This window comes from Schistocerca serialis, chromosome 2 (genome assembly GCF_023864345.2).
Source record: "Schistocerca serialis cubense isolate TAMUIC-IGC-003099 chromosome 2, iqSchSeri2.2, whole genome shotgun sequence".
NCBI classification, from domain to species: domain Eukaryota; kingdom Metazoa; phylum Arthropoda; class Insecta; order Orthoptera; family Acrididae; genus Schistocerca; species Schistocerca serialis.
The window spans coordinates 1,115,415,231-1,115,438,817 of record NC_064639.1 but is presented as its reverse complement, the minus strand read 5'-3'; the positions used below and the strand labels follow the sequence as shown (position 1 = coordinate 1,115,438,817).

The window sequence follows — 23,587 nt, the reverse complement described above, 5'->3', positions numbered from 1 at the left end:
TTTCTGCAAACTTTTTGCGATGGTTCCACATATTGAAGTAAATTTATTAATTTATCTTTTGTCTGCGTCATGATAACATTCGTATGTCATGTAGCATCCTAGATATTTAAGATGTTTTACCTGCTCCAAGGTTTTGTTATTCAAGACTATTTTAAGGCTTGTATGTTGTCTGCCGTGAAATACCATCACCTTCGTTTTATCTACAGACAATTTTAGATTGTAATTTGAGGCTGTCTGCTGATAAGCAGATTATCAAGACTGCTAAATCTGAGTATAGGAGAGTTGTCATTCAACCAAAAATTGAGTGTTTTAGAAAACTGCTCAAAAATATGAACTGGAAAGATGTTTATAGTGCTCATGACATGAATGAAGAATATAACACATTCATGAACAATATGAGTACCATGTTTGAAAACTGTTTTCCTCTAAAAGTTACTCAAATTAAACAGAGGTCTATAACAAAACCATGGATTACACAAGGAATAAGAATTTCCAGTAAGATAAAAAGGAAAATGAATCTATCGACCAAGAATAGCTCCAATGCTGATGATTTAGCTAAATACGAGGAATACTGAAAAATATTAAAAAAAGTAATTCAGACATCTAAACAAATGCACTACGAGAAAAAGATAGCAATGTCAGCGAACAAAATAAAAACAATATGGGATATAGTGAAAGAGCAGACTGGTAGAACCAGAAAGGAACAGTAGCAAATAGCATTAAGGGTAGATGACATATTAGTAACCGATGCGCATAGTGTGCCAAATCTATTTAACAAGTACTTTATATCCGTTACTGATAGAATGGGATTGTCAGGGTCATTAAATAATGTCCTTGAATATCTGAAACTAGCCTTTACAAATAGCTTCACGTACATGAATATGTCACTCACTTCACTGAAAGAAATAACTTCTATAATAAAATCTTTAAAAACAAAGCACTCTAGTGGTTACGATGAAATATCAACAATGTTAATTAAGGTATCTTCTTGTGAGTTTAGTACAATTTTAAGTTACTTGTGTAACCAGTCAATTATAACTGGGACATTTCCTGACTGGCTAAAATATGCAGATATTATGCCTCTATTCAAGAAAAGGGATAAAGAGATAACATCTGACTAGAGACCGATTTCACTTTTGCCAGCATTCTCAAAAATTTTAGGAAAAGTAATGTACAGGCAGGTTCTCAACCAACAGACCACAAATAAAATATTATCCGGAACACCATTTGGATTTCTGAAGAGTTCTGATATCGAGAAGGCTATTTACACCTACATTGAAAATGTACTTAATTCATTAAATAACAAATAACAAGCAGCAGCTATTTTCTGTGATTTGTCAAAGGCATTCGATTGTGTGAACCACAACATCCTTTTAAATAAATTAGAATTCTATGGTGTCATAGGCAGTGCTGCGAAATGGTTCAAGTCATACCTTGCTAACAGGAAACAAAGGGTGTCAGTGCAAGGCAGTAGTGAATTAAGTCATCATTCATCAGTCATCAGTCATCATCAGAATGGGAAGAAATTACATTTGGGGTCCCACGAGGATCCATCTTTGGGCCATTGCTTTTTATTGTGTACATTAATGATCTCTCATCAGTTATCCTGCCAGAAGCAGAGTTCATTTTGTTTGCAGATGACACAAGTATTGCAATAAATAGTATGTCGAGTGTAGTTTTAGAAAGATCTGCTAATGATATTTTCATGGATATTAATAAATGGTTTAAAGCCAACTCACTGACATTAAAATTTGAAAAGACTCACTAGATGCAATTCAGAACCTGTAAGAGGTTTCCACCCAGCATATGCATAAAGTATGAAGAAGAGCAGATAGAAGAGGTTGACAGTCTTAAATTCCTGGGATTACAACTTGATAATAAATTCAGTTGGGAGGAGAACACCACAGAACTGCAGAAACATCTTAACAAATCTGTATTAGCAATTCGAGTGTTACCTGACATAGGCGACATAAAAAAGTAAAAGCTTGCATACTTTGCCTAATTTCATTCCATAATGCCATATGGTATAATATTTTAGGGGTAACTCTTCAAGTCAAACAAAAGTTTTCAGAGTCTAAAAGCGTGTACTATATATTATTTGTGGAGTAAATTCACGGACGTCCTGTAGAAACCTCTTCAAAAGAACTGGGTAAACTAACTGCTGCCTCTCAGTATATTTACTCCTTATTGAAATTTGTCCTAAATAATATATCTCTTTTTCCAACAAACAGCTCAGTTCATACATACAGTACCAGGAACAAAATTAATGTGCACAAGGACATAAAAGCACTTACTTTAGTTCAAAAAGGGGTCTACTACTCAGGGACACTCATCTTCAATAATTTGCCAGAAAGCATAAAAAATTTAGTTACAAATAAAGATCAGTTTAAAAGGAGCCTGAAAGACTTAATAGTGGCCAACTCCTCCTACTCCACTGACGAATATTTTAACAGAAACAAATGATGTATTGTATATATACACTCCCATCTGAAGGTCATCTTCACTCTCTGTAATCAGATTTAGGTCATCTGCATATAACATTACATTCAGTTTAGTGTCACGACATAAAAGAACTATGTTTCAGTACAATAGTTTCCAGTTACTGACAACTACATATAAATACATACGAAATAGAAAAGCTGTGCATAGCAGTGGTATGATTAATCACCACTTACCATAGAGATATGGAGGACATAGACAATGACTATTGAACACATAAATACCGAGTGAAAAAATACAGAGGAAAAGAACTGGACAGAATATTTGGGAAGAAATCCAGAAATATGGAGCTTAAGTGAAGTTCGGGAAAGTGCAGGTATGATTTAACCCATCACGGTTGGGAGTTTCAGCGATCATACTTGTGATGATTACTTATGAAGAAACAGTCACGATCGCATTATACCATTCACTTAAAACGAGCTTTTTCCGCACATATAGTAGGCACCTTAATATTTATTGCACTATTTGCTAAGCTGGCGACCTGCTGAGCAGCTGCGTATTGTCAAGACGGTAACTACCTGGGGGCTAGACTGAGCTGCGTTTAATCATTTCATATTTAATGTGGAGTGTGTGCCACACGTTTGAACTGTGGCTGATGGCTGGTAGCTGTGGTCCTCATTCAGTAGCGTACATGCTCAGCAAATGTGTAGTCGGAATTCCGCAACGTCCGGCTGCGTTCATTTTCAGCTAGTCGTATTGATACTTTCCTGGCCAACTGAGAAATATAAAACTTCCACAATAAGGATAAGTAATTTTATGTACGCCACTGTTGGCTAGTAATTGTGTCTTATCTCTGCTATTTAGTCCGCCCCCAGTAGCTGAGTTGTCAATGCGACAGAATGTCAATCCTCAGGGCCCGGGTTCGATTCCCGGCTGGGTCGGAGATTTTCTCCGTTCAGCGACTGGGTGTTGTGTTGTCCTAGTCATCATCGTTTCATCCCCATCGACGGGCGCAAGTCACCAAAGTGGCGTCATATCGGAAGACTTGCACCCGACGCACGGTCTAGCCGACGGGAGGCACTAGTCACACGACATTAATTAATTATTCTGCTATTAAAATACACTGGGCTGTGGTTTTTTTTTTGACATAGCACAGATGGCACAATTTTAGTGCTTTTGCTACACTATGTTCCGGCCGCAGTGGCTGAGCGGTTCTAGGCGCTCAGTCCGGAATCGCGCGACTGCTACGGTCGCAGGTTCGAATCCTGCCTCGGGCATGGATGTGTGTGATGTCTTTAGGTTAGTTAGGATTCAATAGTCCTAAGTTCTAGGGGACTGACGACCACAGATGTTAAGCCCCATATTGCTCAGAGCCATTTGAACTATTTGAGCTGAGACCGATGACCTCGTATTTTGGTCTCTTCCCTCAAAACCACCAACCAACTATTTGGGCTACACTCTGTGATACCTGTCCTATGTATGGGTTAGTACACGATTATCTGCAAACATTGGAAGGAACATTTGGTTCCTACGTAATATGTGGTCAGGCAGGACTAAGACATAGCTATTGGCTGAGGCAATGAGTTTTATTGTGTCTATCTCTGCTTTTAAATCTTGTTTGTCCATTGGAACAGATAAGAGATAACCCAGCACTCAATGGAACGCTCCATTTCTGTGTGTTATTGGGTACTGTGGGTAAGAAGATACTACTACGTCTGTAATTGAAGATTTTAAATATATTTTGAAACTCAGTGTTTGTGCTCTCATGCCAGTATTTAAATCTGGGTAGTTTATGGATTTGTTGCTTATTTCCATTGTGAATCGAATGTTTTTACGTTCACTGTTCGAGTTTTGCAGAAACGTGTTCAAATGTCTTGTAGTGCCCGTCCACATATGCAGTACGTGATCTATATTTTTTAACAAATATTTAATATTTCCGCTCTTTATTCTAGAAAAGTTTTGCAAACTGATCGTTGAATATTTCTACCACAAGTGGACTAAAAGAGAACCGGTTGCTAAGCCATCTTACTGTTAATGCAGAGGCCCTTGGGACTCGCTAAGCCATCTAACTGTTTATAACTAGCGCTTTGGAATTGGAAATTATTTTGTGATAAGCCTGCCCGAGTGTTTTGATATTCTGACATACCTGACGTACAAATTTAATATCAACTCCGTTCAAGTGGCTCAGTAAAAAGTAGTTTGCAATATGCCCCAAGAGGGTATTACAATTCTTTCTATTTCAATGGTCTAGTGCAGGCGTTTCCACACTTTTTGTCACTGCGTACTAGACTTTTTAGAAATTGGTGTGTACCACTATAGCGTGTTCACCTTTTAACTAACTCCGGGGTCGGGGAGGAGGTGTGGATGACCTTTGTAATATGTACGCTAGGATTCCTGCAGCATGCTTTCTTTGTATCACGATGCCATTTAAAGTAAAGCGGCGTCCACGCCCGACGCGCTTCACCATGCAGAACTGTTCGTAAGTGCACAGCAGTGTTACGCAGTGCACGTGCGCACTTGAACAATAATAGAAAAAGAGGGAAGCCGTCCAAACAAAGCCGCGCACGGAGGAACCATTTTCTTTAACGTACTGACACTGCGCGCAACCTGTTTACTGCACAGAACGGCACGGTTTGACGCCCACGTCTACACCCGCTGCGCCGCGCCACGCCTAACCTGTTGGTTAGACAAGGCTCAACAGCCAACAAAGCGACAATAATGAGAACTAACCGTACACTGCGTAATGACTGCTGCAGCTCCACTTATTGGTGGTACTCCACATTAACTTGGAAGCAGTTGCAAAGCGGTATGAAAACATTCGAATAAGCGCGATCAAGACCCGATCAAAATACAGCCAATGGCAAAACAAGATGATTCATTCCGTGTCAAGACAGCGACGGCTAATGGAGGGACGGATACAGAGGGTACAATAAGATTTTTCTGAGTCCTGCTTACAGTGCAAAACAGACATTCTGCGGTGCAACTGTTTTCTTGACAATTCTACAGAGCTACTTTTATCAGTTTTCTCACTATCATTTCAATTAGAAATTAAATAACGTAAGAGAATAATTTTAATTACATCAGTAAGTAATTTGTTTACACGTATTGGTAGCACCTTAAATGTCCATGCGTACCACCAGTGGCACTCACAACAGTGTCTGGGAACCCCTGGTCTAGTGGATAAGAATTACAGTAAGACCAGTAGACGATCGAGGCTTAGTACGAGAACAGACTGTTCATTCTGAACGTAAAGAAATGCAATGTGCTGCGAACAAATAAGAGGAAAGATTCGTTACTGATTACATTACTGCTGAACACTTAATGAAAAATGTCACACCCACTAAAAATGTTGAAGTTCGTGTACGGAGGAATTTAACGTGGGACGATCACAGAAAACTGACCCTAGGAAAGCAAGATGCAAGACTGAAATTTACTGAAAGAATTCTCAGAAAGAATAGCCCACCCACGAAGACAAAATCTTTTTACACCGATATTGCTATATTGCTCCTAAGCCTGAAACACGAACTGTGTGACGTTGATCCTGTAATAACAGAGACTATCCAAGGAAGAAGGAAGAGACGTTAATTTCGACATAGTGCTGCGTTATTCCAGAACTTGGCAAGAAACGATTCAAAGCTTGTAATTCCTGATAGCTTATCTGCATACTTTCCAAATCCCGTCCAGTTTGTCGCAGGTGTCAACGTAATTGTCTTAACTGATTGAATGGAAAGAAGAGAATTTCAATCTGTGAGAAACACAAAATGCAGAATATTGACCAATGAAAACAAGTCGTGTACTCTGAAGAGTACTTCTCTCTATCACAAAACATGTTTTGTTATGAATGACCTCAAACTGTATTCTTCTAACTGTGAAAAATACAAAAAATTCTATCATCGTTCTGGTTGTCACAAAGTCAATTTCAATATGTTCTGGGTTCTTTTGAAAGAAATTTAAGGGGAGATTTTCAAGAAGTGATAAATGATGTCGATATTGCTGTTAGTAGGAGGTTACGTCATCAAAGAAAACACCCCATTACCAAATAAAGAAATCTTATAGCAGGATAAAGGCGACTCTTCAGCCTCTTGGTTGGATATTTATATATTTCCCAGTCCCTGAACTTCACTGAGTACAAGACCAGCCTATTGACAGTTTAGAAGTATGTGCTTGGTGTTCTTCCGGTAATTTGCTTATCAATAAATGACAAGAATGTTTTGAAAGTCTACCAGTGTTCTCCAACAATAACAACAACACAACAGCGAAAGTTCTATGCGTGTCATATTTATAATTTTTATTTTTTATATAGACAAATTCCTTTCCGCGAGAGTTGGAAGAGTATAAACACAAGTTTAACAAGAAGGCATAATTTTTTTACTAGCCTAGACGGTCTTTTACTCTATGATTCTCTGGACTGCCACTGTTCGTTATATCACAAACGGAACAATGTTACATTCGCTTAGTGATTAAAAAATAAGTTTATACACCTAATAACCGTCTAGTGATATGTTATATTCTTAATACAACAAGTATATTAATTGCTATACAGTATTACGGCAACGTAAAGAACAAGTAACGGTATTCTAAGTAATGACTCTGCGTCTACTCCTAACCACAGAAAAAATTGAAAAAAAGGTCGGTCAAGTATTTAGTGAAATAGTTTGTACACAGTAAGAGGAACGAGGATGATCAGTGTGGGATTATCATAGGTGTCGATTGTAGTTTCCCTGTTGCTTGACATATATACAACTGACCTCGAATACATCTTGTCACGACTAACGGTAATATGCAATATGCAATATACAAGTTCAGTTATGGCCGTTTGAAAAGATTTTAAGGAGCAATACATCACTTCCGACACCGGCTATATGTGGTCAGTTATGACTCAAGACTTAATAAGTTCGCAGCAAGCAAACATTCACGCCGCAGAACCACAACGACTGCAACTCTGTGTTTACCAAAAAACTTGCAGATATTGTGTTGCGTATCCGGGACTTTAAACATACACTAAGCACAGTTGGACATAAGACATATATCATATCAAAGCTAAGTGTTATCCGTGTATCGCACGCTTCTGCGAGCTAACCTGAAAGCTGCTGCAGACACTAGACAGCTACGAATATAAAGCTCAGCGACTATACCCAGTAGTAATAAGACGCACTGCAAGGAATTCAGTTTTAATCGAAAAGACGAAATCACCTTTATTAATAAGCAGAATGTATATCGGCAGGAAATTAATAATGGAACACTAAAAACTCTTCGTTTTGCAGGAAGATCATCCGATTTTCGACCTACAAATCAACACTGCCACTAGCGGAGACATTTAATTTTCAACGCTGTGAAGGTTTCAGACTACTACTCTTCCGAGAGGACTAAAATGTCAGTCAGGCACAGGACATATCAGTGTAGACTACGCTGATAAACCAGCGATTAATAACAGCATTTTAGGTGGCTTTCTCAAAAAATGACCACGTACTGTGTATCGATGGGAGCAGTTACGATGATTTCGTTTCACATGGATACGTATAAGCAAGAACTAAACTACTGGAGTATTCAGCCGGCCGAAAGAGGCGTCTGTTTATACGGAGGAACTTTCAAGCCACTGAGATGGTGCTAAAAAACTGCCTGACGATTCAGACTGAACATTTTGTAATAACAACAAAGTCACTCCACACGTTGCAGCTACTAACTGAAACTAGGAAGGAGAAAACGAGTTGCTATTTTCCATGGCAAATAGATGCTGCTGAACCAGCACGACGAACAAACGGTAGAGAAGTATCACTGTATGACCCAATGGCATGTAGAGAGTCTGGGGAATTGGAAAACTGGCCAATAAGAAAAATATGCGCTAAAGACGGCAAGAGGGATCTACATGAGCTGGAGGTCTTATAGCTGTAATCAAAGACACGGTCAAAATCTAAACAAGGAGTGGAATTTCCTGTCCAGCACGTGGAGCGTCTTAGTGACGATTAAGCGATTGTGTTTTGATGAAAACGACAATTCAGATACATAAATCTTCAATACAACTTGCGCAAACACTTCGTAAAAGCAATAAATTAACATAAAGTTACTAAACACAGTTTTCCGAAATTCCTACACCAAAGAACCTACACCAAAGAAGACACAGTAAATATTTCTGAATGTGAATAAAGAAAAAATGCCAATATCATGAACTTAGAAGTAGATATTCTCGCTATAGCGAAAAGCTTAAATCACTTAATAAAGGAGCGGCCTCCGGTCTAGATTTTACACTAGTCAGGTTCCTCTCAAAATATGCTGACACTAAAAGTCCATGTTTAGCAATCACATACAACCGCTCGCTCGTCAAAAGATTCGCACCTAGAGTTGCACAAGTCACACCAATACTGAAGATAGGGAATACGAGTAATCCGCGGAATTACAGACACATATCGCTAAAGTCGATTTGCAGTACTATTTTGGAGCATATGGTGCATTCGAACATAAAGAGGTACCTCGAAGAAAACGATTTATTTACAAACAGCCAACATGGATTCGGAAAATATCGTTCTTGTCAAATTCAACTAACTCTTTATTCTCATGAGGTAATTCAGAAAACATCGTTCTTGTCAAACTCGAGTTACTCTTTATTCTCGTGAAGTAATGAGTGCTATCGACAGAGGATGTCAAATTGATTCCTTAGTTTAAGATCCCAGAAGGTTTTTGACACTGTTCCTCACAAGCGACTTTAATAAATTGTGTGCATATGGAGTATCGTCTGAGTTGTGCGACTGGATTCGTGATTATCTGTCAGACAGAATTAATATGTGGCGTTCCCCAAGGAAGTGTTATAGGGCCTCTGCTAGTCCTGATCTACGTAAGCTATGAAGGGGAAAATCTGAGCAGTTCTCAGATTTTTGTAGATGATGCTCCCGTTTACGGTGTCATAAAACCTTCAGATGATGAAAACACAATCTAAAGCGATTTATACAAGGTACATGTATGGTGCGAAAGGTGGCAGTTGATTAAATAATGAAAAGTGTGAAGTCATGCACACGAGTACTAAATGGTATCTGCTAAATTTCGGTTACAGGACAAAACACAAAAATCTAAAGGCTGTAAATTCAACAGAACCCTTACGAATTATTTTGCTCAGTAATTTATGAAAATATAGCTCTGCACATATAGGTCTGATCTCGCACTGCATGAGGGAGGTGCTGTTAATGCTGAGTGCACAAATTCCCTTCCAGAACCTACTGAGTTGCTGTTTAGTTACAGATTTCTCGGATCATGATGTGAGGCTGTTTCAGCAAAGGAATGACTTGTGTTCTTCATTAACCTCGCCCAGCAGTGCAGTGTTGAAATAGTCTAACATTCGTTCATTCTTTTCGAGTGACTTCTTATTGTCTCCCAAGCCCCTCAGGAGGTCCTCGTCACTTGAACACTACACTCTTTTCGGCTTCATTTTCACATACGGGAGCAATGCTAATTCACAAGGAGGAAGGTCTGGACTGTAAGGAGGGTGCTCAAGACGTTTCAGTGCTGTACACCGTAAATATCGGGTGCATGGTTTGGCGCGGTGAGCTGGAGCGTTGTCGTGATGGAGGAACCAAGTGTCCATTATTGCCAACGGTTGCAGGTTCTTCAAATATTGGGTGACTTTGGGCAGGCACTGCTTATTGTGACTATCTTCTGTGTGCCCAAAAATGCCCCACAGCCGGCCAGGGTGGCCGAGCGGTTCTAGGCGCTACAGTCTGGAACCGCACGACCGCTACGGTCGCAGGTTCGAAACCTGCCTCGGGCGTGGATGTGTGTGATATCCTTAGGTTAGTTAGGTTTAAGTAGTTCTAAGTTCTAGGGGACTGATGACCTCAGAAGTTAAGTCCCATAGTGCTCAGAGCCATGCTCCACAATTCCACTCGATTAGAAAAACAAAAACAAAAAAAGCTATCATTTTCTTCTTTACTGATCGGGATTTTCTGACAGCTACGAGTGTGTCGTCATCTTAAAAGACCAAAACTTTATTTTGAATCTTAGCCGGCACGTCATACTAGTACGGCCAAGCCACGTCACTTGTCACGATGTTATTCACATAATGAGACTGTCCCTTAGAAAACTTTATTAATATCACCCGGCACCAAGTCACCTGTCATATCATCAGCTCTTTCATCAGTCTATGCGGCACCCAGAAACAACAAAGTTTATTTATTTGCAAATGATCATACAGAATCGAACAAACTGCTGACGCATTTGGCCGTAAGGTATCCTCTGTCTGCTTGTAGGTCACTTGCCAATCTTCGTCTAGCATTTTCCTCGCAGAATCAATGTTTTTCACCCTAACTGATGATTGTGGCCTTACCGTCCTCTCAGCGACCTCCAGCGTGAAATTTCCTCTTTGGAATTCCCTGTACCACCTGAATATAGTTGTACGATGTGGACATACTTCATCGACAGTAAGACTCATTTCTTCAAAGCACTCGTCTATATTTAAACCACGCGCGAAGCTGTATCACAAAACCGCCCGAATCTCACTTCGTCACCACGATGCCATGGCAAGCAGTTCTAACTAACGCTGCTAGTGACCGACTGACTTGGAACAGCAGTCACAATGTCAGTAAGAATTATTCTCAGAACACATCAACAATCAGTCTCCTGCGACTTCCTTGCGTCGAATTGCAAACCTTTTCTAGTAGCCTTTGTATTCCTATTCTGGAAAGGTTCAGAGAGAATAATATTAGGGATTTCCTTCTTCGGTATTCTATTTCTATAATTACTGTATCCGCCATATTACGCTGCCCTCCCACTCCCAAGAACCACCACAAGGAAAAAAAAAAAACAGTAAATAAGAAGTGTTCGTTTGTAGTGCTGAACAGTAATAGGAAAAGGCAAACGTGCTTACCTTTATTGGCGTGTTCAATAAAAGATAAGTGATATGTATATCAAAGATAAAGATAAAGGAAAATTTAGCTAGGAACGGCGGTAGTAAAGTGCACGTTTTACCATTTCAGAAACAATGTCTGATCCGCACTTGACGAAGGGCGCCCGGCCAGAGGGAGACATGTACTCTGTGTTTTGCTTCTCGCAGACGTCGAACCGCAGTCCGCAGATGCGCAGCAGAGCATTGGCAGCCAAGCACTCGGCCGTCTCGGGCAGCGGCAGGTCTTGCGTGTCCTTCTGCACGTACAGGGAAACGTCCCTCAGTGTCAGCCGGGTCCTCACAACAGATACTGCGCGGAACTGCGTGCTCAGTGCTTTCACATCGGCGAGTCTCTGCAAGAAATTGTCGATACCGCTAGAAATTATCTTTTGCGCATTTTGATACGATTCTCATTACTTACCACTCTTATAGGTATTGTAATGCTCGTAATATGACCGATTTCGCACGTACATTTATTTACGTTATTGTAAAACCGAGATAATAGGAGCCTGAATGCACGTACTCTTAAATAAGCAATCTTTTGAACGAAACTGCAATGACGAGAAGGATGGAAGAAGAGTACTTTTGATTACAGCGTTATTTGGTAAACTACACAAAAGCTTTTTCTGGCACCACTTTTATATACTACTACACTCCTGGAAATTGAAATAAGAACACCGTGAATTCATTGTCCCAGGAAGGGGAAACTTTATTGACACATTCCTGGGGTCAGATACATCACATGATCACACTGACAGAACCACAGGCACGTAGACACAGGCAACAGAGCATGCACAATGTCAGCACTAGTACAGTGTATATTCACCTTTCGCAGCAGTGCAGGCTGCTATTCTCCCATGGAGACGATCGTAGAGATGCTGGATGTAGTCCTGTGGAACGGCTTGCCATGCCATTTCCACCTGGCGCCTCAGTTGGACCAGCGTTCGTGCTGGACGTGCAGACCGCGTGAGACGACGCTTCATCCAGTCCCAAACATGCTCAATGGGGGACAGATCCGGAGATCTTGCTGGCCAGGGTAGTTGACTTACACCTTCTAGAGCACGTTGGGTGGCACGGAATACATACGGACGTGCATTGTCCTGTTGGAACAGCAAGTTCCCTTGCCGGTCTAGGAATGGTAGAACGATGGGTTCGATGACGGTTTGGATGTACCGTGCGCTATTCAGTGTCCCCTCGACGATCACCAGTGGTGTACGGCCAGTGTAGGAGATCGCTCCCCACACCATGATGCCGGGTGTTGGCCCTGTGTGCCTCGGTCGTATGCAGTCCTGATTGTGGCGCTCACCTGCACGGCGCCAAACACGCATACGACCATCATTGGCACCAAGGCAGAAGCGACTCTCATCGCTGAAGACGACACGTCTCCATTCGTCCCTCCATTCACGCCTGTCGCGACACCACTGGAGGCGGGCTGCACGATGTTGGGGCGTGAGCGGAAGACGGCCTAACGGTGTGCGGGACCGTAGCCCAGCTTCATGGAGACGGTTGCGAATGGTCCTCGCCGATACCCCAGGAGCAACAGTGTCCCTAATTTGCTGGGAAGTGGCGGTGCGGTCCCCTACGGCACTGCGTAGGATCCTACGGTCTTGGCGTGCATCCGTGCGTCGCTGCGGTCCGGTCCCAGGTCGACGGGCACGTGCACCTTCCGCCGACCACTGGCGAAAACATCGATGTACTGTGGAGACCTCACGCCCCACGTGTTGAGCAATTCGGCGGTACGTCCACCCGGCCTCCCGCATGCCCCCTATACGCCCTCGCTCAAAGTCCGTCAACTGCACATACGGTTCACGTCCACGCTGTCGCGGCATGCTACCAGTGTTAAAGACTGCGATGGAGCTCCGTATGCCACGGCAAACTGGCTGACACTGACGGCGGCGGTGCACAAATGCTGCACAGCTAGCGCCACTCGACGGCCAACACCGCGGTTCCTAGTGTGTCCGCTGTGCCGTGGGTGTGATCATTGCTTGTACAGCCCTCTCGCAGTGTCCGGAGCAAGTATGGTGGGTCTGACACACCGGTGTCAATGTGTTCTTTTTCCATTTCCAGGAGTGTATAATGACATTACCGTGACACCAACACATGACACGGTATATGCGGTTTTAAATTCCACCGATCTGAACCCTTTGGGAACCGTATAATGATTCACCCTCCTCTAACATTATTCATAGAGAGAGAGACAGAGAGAGATAACCGATACCACTTATACTATCTATTCTCGCGTCTAGGTCAAAATTATCTCAGCAGAATTCATATGATTTTGAACACGATGTATTATATTTCACGCTAAAATGTATAAAAAAAGTGTTACACTCGATATGTACTAACTGTTAAAATTACTCTTCTTTTAAAAATATTTGAAATTACGAAATTTCTGGTATGCTTAAAATTGATATTATTAATTTTAAGACCTGACTAATTATTAAATTTATTCCTGGATTTATTTATAAAATAATGATATAATTTGGTGAAGATTCTTCCTTGGTAAAGAAAGTTTGTAAACTCTTTTGCTTTTTAAGCTCTTTAGAATCATGTCAGTAGCACAGATGGTAAGTAGTGGTGTACATGCCTCTGATGGAAGTAGACGTTTTCTAAGTTTGTCATCAACAATGTAATTATTGGTTATTTTGAATGTGGAAAATGTAAAAACGGTGTGATGTCGGTCATCAAGATTCTACAAATTCAAAATTTCATCTGTAAGAATGTACCCCTAGACAAGACTTTGAGCCATCGACAACAGCGACACAATGAAACTATGAAAAAGTTATTATTTTGTATATCTTACGCCTCTTGAAGGTTTCAAAATTTGTGCAAGGAATGAGAACTTCAATAATGACATATGAGAGGGTAAAATTACAACCACCAATATAAAAAATTTAATATTAATATTTCCCATTACTAATATCTTGTTATTACAGTAAGCAACGAATGCAAGAAGGAAATGAGAAACAATAAACACTCAGTTGTTTGTTAGCAGTAGTTTACGTTGGAATATAATTTTAAAATTTTTTACAATATTATTCTTGGTTATCTTTGTAAGCAACAAAAGAAACTGGCAAAAAGTAAACAATTATTTTAAGAAGGTGGTTTCTCTCTGAAACCCCTACGACATACGATTTTCGACTACCCGTCTTTCCGTGTGGTATATTTGAAAGGCCATTCCCCTTTTTCCTAGACACAATCTCATGTCTCGAACCTCTCATGAATACATAATGCCTAAAACAAGTCATAGTCCTAAACAATAGTCAAAAATAGACCTAAAATTTAATAAATCTTGTATAAAAAAAGTAAACTGCCCTAGTGGTGTCATTTCGAAGCCACTCATGAAGATAATAGTATGCACTCAAATTTAGGTGACAGTAACTTTAGGTGTACTTACTTTCGCTGTCAGATCTCCGTCATGTATGGTCTTAATAAAAAGAAACCGCAGGTCCCTATCTCCTGCGATCACACAGCGCTACCTTAGCGCAATCTGTTGCTTTGACAGCTGTATGTGACTGCTACAATACACTACATTTGTTGAAGTACCTCAGTGTACAACTGTAGTCCGTTCATCATAAGAATAAACCTAATGTAAACAAACACAAACGCAATGATTGGTCAGAAGCCGTAGCACACGTACACTGGTGTTGTTACGCTCTTGGAAATAGGTCCTACTGATGTATTAGGTATTTTATTTCTATGTTACCTTAAATGAAACTTTAAGATATTCAAACGTATTAACAGCCATCAACGTTTTTCTTACTCTCACTTTAACTATGTAGTTTTTATGTTAAAAACCTGCAGCATTGTACTCTGATTGTCACGCTGTTAATACGCATTATGAAAATGGCTGAGGCTGCTTTCTGTTTCGTAATGAGACACGCGCGTGGAACACTGTTAAAAAAACTGCTGAGAAATAGGCTCTTCTTAATGTTTTTCATAAATTTACATAGATAACCGGCTGTGAAGTTTTCCCATCATTGTATATCGTGCAGTTGAGAATATTATCTGCCTTAAACGCGTAGCGCAGTCGGTAGCATAATGGAATTCTGCCCAAATGTGGTTGCTCGTGCGTGGGATCGAAACTCCCCACAATTATATTTTTCCCTCGTTCTATCTGAAATACCTACATCTCGTAATTATAAAACTAATTTTTTATGACAAATGCACGTCTTTTGTTTCTAATTACATGTTTGACGCTAAATTTCTGTTTCCATTTCAACTACAAATTCTTAGTTATCGATATTTTATGAAACACCGTTCATAAAAGTTGTTTAAATTAAGGAAACATAACAATTAAATTTTTAAGGCAAAAATGAAAAATCAAATCCTCTTCATTCCGACTATCTCCATTGTTTTGTATCACAGAGGTAGATAAGTATCGTAGAAACATGAAAAACAATTATTTTTACCTTATTCCGACTATGTCCTTTGTTTTGAATCACAGAGGTGGATAAGTATCGTAGAAACATGAAAAACAAGTATTTTTACAGGATCGAGCACATCATACAAATGCTGCGTTTTTACAGGGTGTTTCAAAAATGACCGGTATATTTGAAACGGCAATAAAAATTAAACGAGCAGCGATAGAAATACACCGTTTGTGGCAATATGCTTGGGACAACAGTACATTTTCAGGCAGACAAACTTTCGAAATTACAGTAGTTACAATTTTCAACAACAGATGGCGCTGCGGTCTGGGAAACTCTATAGTACGATATTTTCCACATATCCACCATGCGTAGCAATAATATGGCGCAGTCTCTGAATGAAATTACCCGAAACCTTTGACAACGTGTCTGGCGGAATGGCTTCACATGCAGATGAGATGTACTGCTTCAGCTGTTCAATTGTTTCTGGATTCTGGCGGTACACCTGGTCTTTCAAGTGTCCCCACAGAAAGAAGTCACAGGGGTTCATGTCTGGCGAATAGGGAGGCCAATCCATGCCGCCTCCTGTATGTTTCGGATAGCCCAAAGCAATCACACGATCATCGAAATATTCATTCAGGAAATTAAAGACGTCGGCCGTGCGATGTGACCGGGCACCATCTTGCATAAACCACGAGGTGTTCGCAGTGTCGTCTAAGGCAGTTTGTACCGCCACAAATTCACGAAGAATGTCCAGATAGCGCGATGCAGTAATCGTTTCGGATCTGAAAAATGGGCCAATGATTCCTTTGGAAGAAATGGCGGCCCAGACCAGTACTTTTTGAGGATGCAGGGACGATGGGACTGCAACATGGGGCTTCTCGGTTCCCCATATGCGCCAGTTCTGTTTATTGACGAAGCCGTCCAGGTAAAAATAAGCTTCGTCAGTAAACCAAATGCTGCCCACATGCATATCGCCGTCATCAATCCTGTGCACTATACCGTTAGCGAATGTCTCTCGTGCAGCAATGGTAGCGGCGCTGAGGAGTTGCCGCGTTTGAATTTTGTATGGATAGAGGTGTAAACTCTGGCGCATGAGACGATACGTGGACATTGGCGTCATTTGGACCCCAGCTGCAACACGGCGAACGGAAACCCGAGGCCGCTGTTGGATCACCTGCTGCACTAGCTGCACGTTGCCCTCTGTGGTTGCCGTACGCGGTCGCCCTGCCTTTCCAGCACGTTCATCCGTCACGTTCCCAGTCCGTTGAAATTTTTCAAACAGATCCTTTATTGTATCGCTTTTCGGTCCTTTGGTTACATTAAACCTCCGTTGAAAACGTCGTCTTGTTGCAACAACACTGTGTTCTAGGCGGTGGAATTCCAACACCAGAAAAATCCTCTGTTCTAAGGAATAAACCATGTTGTCTACAGCACACTTGCACGTTGTGAACAGCACACGCTTACAGCAGAGAGACGATGTACAGAATGGCGCACCCACAGACTGCGTTGTCTTCTATATCTTTCACATCACTTGCAGCGCCATCTGTTGTTGAAATTTGTAACTACTGTAATTTCGAAAGTTTGTCCGCCTGAAAATGTACTGTTGTCCCAAGCATATTGCAACAAACGGTGTATTTCTATCGCTGATCGTTTAGTTTTTATTGCCGTTTCAAATATACCGGTCATATTTGAAACACCCTGTACATTTGATACTGTACCATTACAATATGAAACCGACAGATCTGGAGCCACGCTGTGGGATTTGGCCCGCGAAGTAACAGAGACTTTTTAGCTGCCAGACGAAATGGAAATAACGGACGCAGCTTTTTCACACGTCACTGCCGAACGCTTGCGGGATATAGAACGACTTGCAATAAAAGAAGAGAAAATGTTCCGCCTCGTTGGGTTGCTGCATTCTGTTGTTGATAGACTCGTTGTCAACGTAGCACGTGACACTTCTAGAACTGAAATGTGTTTCTCCGATTCGGATAAGGAAGGAGCTAAGAGATCACCAGAAGACTGAAGTAAGTAACACCTTCAGTTGCTTCAATACTTAACTGTACGATGAAATTCTTCGATACTCGTACGTTACACACAGCTTATACAGAAAAATTACCCTGTGGTTAAGTCAGGAATTTTCATAATGCTTGATTTTAATTACAACAGTACGTTAGCTAAAAACGATAGCGTGTTGCGGTTTTCGTCTAGTCGTCTGAGGAGCGTATTGTGGGAGATTTGCAGTGTATTAATTCATTCTGCCTGAAAATTAAATAAGATTCGGAGCTGTTTTGCTCCTCTGCTTGTCTCTTTCCACGTGTGAACTGTATGTAGCTGGCCACGTTACTCCAGGCTAGGTGTACCAGCTGACCGGCCAGTGTTGTCCAAGTTAAGTTCACCGGTAAAGCTGTTGTCCCATATTATCCCTAAGTCGGTGTGCGCGTAACGCACAGCACAAAACGTACCCTTATTATCGTACCTGACAGTACTCGAGACAGCTTGGCTGCAGTCCCACGTGAAACGGAAATCTAATGAGGTTCCAGCAAACGCGGAACAATACGTAGTGCAATGTTTGCATCAGGATTACTCTTATGATTAACGGATTATAGATGTAACAACTAGTATTGAAAATGTTAATATACCCTTCATTTCCTCGCAGGCACGATTTTTAAATCGTGATAGCGAGTGCAATAGATGCTGCAGAAACTGATCAAACAGACTTTTCTGATAAGCCAGGATAAAAATGTGACTACACGTCAAGCAACGGTTCCTGTTAACATTGAACATATTTCAGCTTGGAAAAGAAGTATAAAAAGGGCCTCAAAGGGCCGCAGCAGTAAGGAAACAAATGTGGAAAAAATAAAGAGATATCTGGAGAGCCCTATTGTAGCTCTGCTGGTAAAAAGGTAACCTAAGTACACTTAAAGTATTTGTAATTACGTTTCAGTATCTTACCATATCTTGTAAAAACTGTAACAACAATTAATAATATGACTACAAATGTTTCAGCCTGTCATGTTACACTTATTAGCAACGATATGTTTGTGAACGGAGAAGTGTCAGAATTAATAAGATTATTTTTTTTTGTTCATAATGTATTAGTACCGTGCCTGTAGTGTTATACAGGGTGAGTCACCTAACATTACCGCTGGATATATTTCGTAAACCACATCAAATACTGACGAATCGATTCCACAGACCGAACGTGAGGAGAGGGGCTAGTGTAATTGGTTAATACAGACCATAAAAAAATGCACGGAAGTATGTTTCTTAACACAAACCTACGTTTTTTTAAATGGAACCACGTTAGTTTTCTTAGCACATCTGAACATATAAACAAATACGTAATCAGTGCCGTTTGTTGCATTGTAAAATGTTAATTACATCCGGAGATATTGTAACGTAAAGTTGACGCTTGAGTACCACTCCTCCGCTGTTCGATCGTGTGTATCGGAGAGCACTGAATTACGTAGGGATACAAAGGGAACGGTGATGGACCTTACGTACAGAAGAGACTGGAACAACACATTACGTCCACATGCTAACACCTTTTTATTGATCTTTTTCACTGACGCACATGTACATTACCATGAGGGGTGAGGTACACGTACACACGTGGTTTCCGTTTTCAATTACGGAGTGGAATAGAGTGTGTCCCGACATGTAAGGCCAATAGATGTTCAATGTGGTGGCCATCATTTGCTGCACACAATTGCAATCTCTGGCGTAATGATTGTCGTACACGCCGCGGTACATCTGGTGTAATGTCGCCGCAGGCTGCCACAATACGTTGTTTCATATCCTCTGTGGTTGTAGGCTCATCACGGTACACATTCTCCTTTAACGTACCCCACAGAAAGAAGTCCAGAGGTGTAAGATCAGGAGAACGGGCTGGCCAATTTATGCGTCCTCCACGTCCTATGAAACGCCCGTCGAACATCCTGTCAAGTGTCAGCCTAGTGTTAATTGCGGAATGTGCAGGTGCACCATCATGCTGATACCACATACGTCGACGCGTTTCCAGTGGGACATTTTCGAGCAACGTTGGCGGATCATTCTGTAGAAACGCGATGTTTGTTGCAGCTGTTTGGGCCCCTGCAATGAAATGAGGACCAATGAGGTGGTCGCCAATGATTCCGCACCATACATTTACAGTCCACGGTCGCTGCCGCTCTACCTGTCTGAGGCAGCGAGGATTGTCCACGGGCAGTAATGCATGTTCCGTAGATTCACTGCCCCGTGGTTTGTGAAACTCGCTTCATCGATAAACAGGTAGAACTGCAACGCATTCTCTGTTAATGCCCATTGACAGAATTTCACTCGATGATTTAAGTCATCACCATGTAATTGCTGATGCAGCGACACATGAAACAGGTGAAAGCCGTGACGATGCAGTATGCGCATGACACTACTTTGACTCCGTCCACCGGCTCTCGCAATGTCCCGTGTACCCATGTGTGGGTTCATGGCAACAGCAGCTATCACACCAACTGCAGCCGCTTCTCCTGTGACGGGCCTGTTACGGACCCGTTTACGTGCTACGACCATACCTGTTGCATACAGTCGGCGGTAGATGTTTTGCAATGTGCGGCACGTTGGATGCTCTCTGTCCGGGTACCAATCTGCATACACCCTGCAGGCTTCAGCTGCATTTCGTCGACGCTCGCCATAGATGAGTATCATCTCCGCCTTTTCAGAGTTCGAATACACCATGGTCACAGTTCCTACAACACTACAGTATCACAGACGTCTGGTAACACGGTGTACTACAGTTGGTCTGCGTGCGGAGACGAATGCAGAATAACAACAGCAGCAAGCGCTACATGCGGACACTGCGACAGCTAGACCAAACCACAACAGTGCACTAGAGCCACACTCGTCAACACGGTCGTCATCGTAAACATGTCCCTGCAGATGCTGCTCGCCGACCGTAGCCCGTGTTAGTTACAACACGCAACTGAACGTCGGAGGTTTCAAGCGTCAGCTTTAGGTTACAATATCTCAGGATGTAATTAACATTTTACAATGCAACAAACGGCACTGATTACGTATTTGTTTATATGTTCAGATGTGCTAACAAAACTAACGTGGTTCCATTTAAAAAACGTAGATTTGTGTTAAAAAACATACTTCCTTGCATTTTTGTACGGTTTGTGTTAAACGATTACACTAGCCCCTCTCCTCATGTTCGGTCTGTGGAATCGGTTCGTCAGTATTTGATGTGGTTTACGAAATATATCCAGCGGTAACGTTAGGTGATTCACCCTGTGTACTAGTATGACCTGTCACACTATGTCTGAATTGTTACGTTATTTTAATCCAGATAAGCGTGAAATTTTATTAAAATGTTTCTGCAATTTGTACAGTAATGTATGAAAAAACGGTTCCGATTCTGACGTAAATCATTTAATACTTGTTTTTTCCCTCGTTTCAACGTGTAATACTAAACGTCATAAAAGAAAGTCACATGCAACTCATTTCTTTTCCACGACAATAATTTCATCACTGTCAAAAACATACACTAAGTGGCGTGAAAGTTATGTCTGATAGCTGGAACAAAACTACGGCTCCTTGTGGCGAGAAAGCTAGGCGTAAGAACGCAAGAATAAACTTTTTGCTTTTAATAATGTTTTTTATCATCTTAACGTAATAGTTATTATGTTTTTGCATTCCAAGCAATGCTAAAGTATCAAAGACATGAATGTTCGTGAAATAAATTTAAAAACAGCCGAAAGTACATCTTACACATGACGAAATGCATTCGAAATTGTGTATAATTGCAGCTTAGTCCGCTGAAAGCAAGAAAATATAAATACTTTCTTGATGCATCAAAAGCATGTATTTCTGTTGTTGTCTTTCCTCATTACGACAGGCACGTATTGTGACAAATAAAATTCTTTAATGATGTCTAATGATTTACATATTCTTCCTCTGCACTCGACTTTCTAATGCACAAATATATTTGTAAATGCTATTATTCCTTTTCCTTCAAAAGCAAGTGAACTGAATCTTCTTGCCGTTTGTGGCTTACGCGTAGCAACAATTGTGCAATTGGTTTATTCTGTGTTGGAAACAGTTTCATTGCTTATGACGTTTTATTACGACGTCTGTGCGGTTTTCCCTTCACCTGCAGTTCTGGTGGCTTATTTGGTACATTAAATAATGTAGGTATTGCTTGCCATACACGTTTCCTGTGCTTAAGATTCAATTATTTAACTGGAACAGTAGTAAATAAAACTTCACTTTGACGAGTACATACAGGACGTCTTTCTGCAAGAGGTCAGGTCTTCTGTTGTTAATTAGCTATTTTTTGTTCTTAAAAGAAATCTACAATCTTCAGTAAAGACCCAGAGGTTACAGTAGATTCATAAATAAACTGTCCTTTGAGGTACCACTTTTAACTCCTCAGGATCTTCAGGAAACTAAAGACAGACGAACATGATGTCGTTTTTAGTCATTACCGATTTTGATGGCGCTACATAAGCTCCCTTTTGTAAAAACTGTGCTCCAGATCAGTTTGAACGCCAGAACTTACACTCATCCGATATCGAATTCACAAATGTAGCTTACCGTCCGCTTAGAGCGCTGCTGTGGCTGCGTATACATAGGAGTATCGTGTTTGCATGAATTACAACGTGCTTTCACCATGAACACACAACTGCTTCTTTGAAATGTTCGTCTTCACTAATGTGTCACTTATTCCGTCCATAGGAAAACCGTTATGTCGCACATCTGACTCCCACATATGACCATCCTGATAATTAACAGACTCGGATGTTGAACAGAAACTTGGCCAGAGTTGCACAAATTGAGCACATGTTGCTGTAGTCCTGGGACACTGATGGTTATCATTTTCATGGCACTCATAATACGTATCACCTGTTTTGACTTTCGTAATTAGGTAGGGAGAAACGTTCTTAGACTTCAGCTTTAATTTTGTTCCCTTTTGGATTCTTATTATTGACACGAAACTACCAGATTTGTAACTAAATGCTTTCCTCCTGTGTCGTCGAAGGTACGACAGTTTTCTTCCTGTGCCTTACTAATTTGTAATATAGTGTCTTCCCTCAGTTGATTTCAACTGTCTTCATATCAGTTAATAATTTCTTCTCCCAATAATTTTGTGATATGGAGATCACTCTGTGTGTGTATCTTAACTCCTATCAAATATTAAAACTGAATTTCCACAAATCTCCGGTGATATGTTGATTTCATGGCTTTGAACTGATGGGACCATTTTCTACCATTTGCTAATGTCGTCAAGAGTGATAACCTTAGCCAGAGTAGAACTAATTTCCTCAATCTGATGGTTCAAATGGCACTGTTCACTATGGAACTTAATATCTGAGGTCATCAGCCCACTAGACATAGAACGACTTAAACCTAACTATCCTAAGGACGTCCCAGACATCCATGCCCGAGGCAGGATTCGAACCAGCGACCGTAGCAGCAGCGCGGCTCCGCACTGGAGCGCCTAGAACCGTTCGGGCACAACGGCCGGCCCTTCTCAATCTGTCCATTGGCTGTAGAGTGTTCTGTCGTAATTTAAATGTAATCACTTCCTTCTTTCCTGCAGCACTTCTCGATTTCTGGAATAGGATAGCAAGTCCCTCTGTCAATAATTACTGGGACTGCGCTCCGAAATTAGTTTTCTGTGATCGTATAGTTGTAAATTGCTTTTGCTGATTTTGAAGTCATTGTGGGATAGAGACATGTAAGCTTGGTAAATTAATCTGTAACAGTTAAGAGTACTTATATCCTTTGTGAGTTGAAAGAAGTGATGCAGTGTGATGGACTCGTATATAATGGCTCATTCTCTTTGAGTAATGTGTGAAAGAAACTTTCATTCTTCACTGATTTCTTATTCACAATACAATATTTTACTTATAGTGCGTTTAAAATTAGTTGC

The 23,587-nt window shown here is 41.1% G+C and overlaps 1 protein-coding gene across 1 annotated transcript in view; it reads right to left on the bottom strand.

The window, feature by feature from the left end:
- LOC126456651 (metaxin-2-like) overlaps window positions 1-23,587 on the bottom strand; it is a 189,023-nt gene that overhangs the window by 48,827 nt on the left and 116,609 nt on the right. Inside the window, exon 2 of the mRNA XM_050092395.1 lies at window positions 11,392-11,661. Coding sequence (XP_049948352.1) covers window positions 11,392-11,661 — 270 coding nt within the window. The remainder of the gene's footprint in view (window positions 1-11,391; window positions 11,662-23,587) is intronic.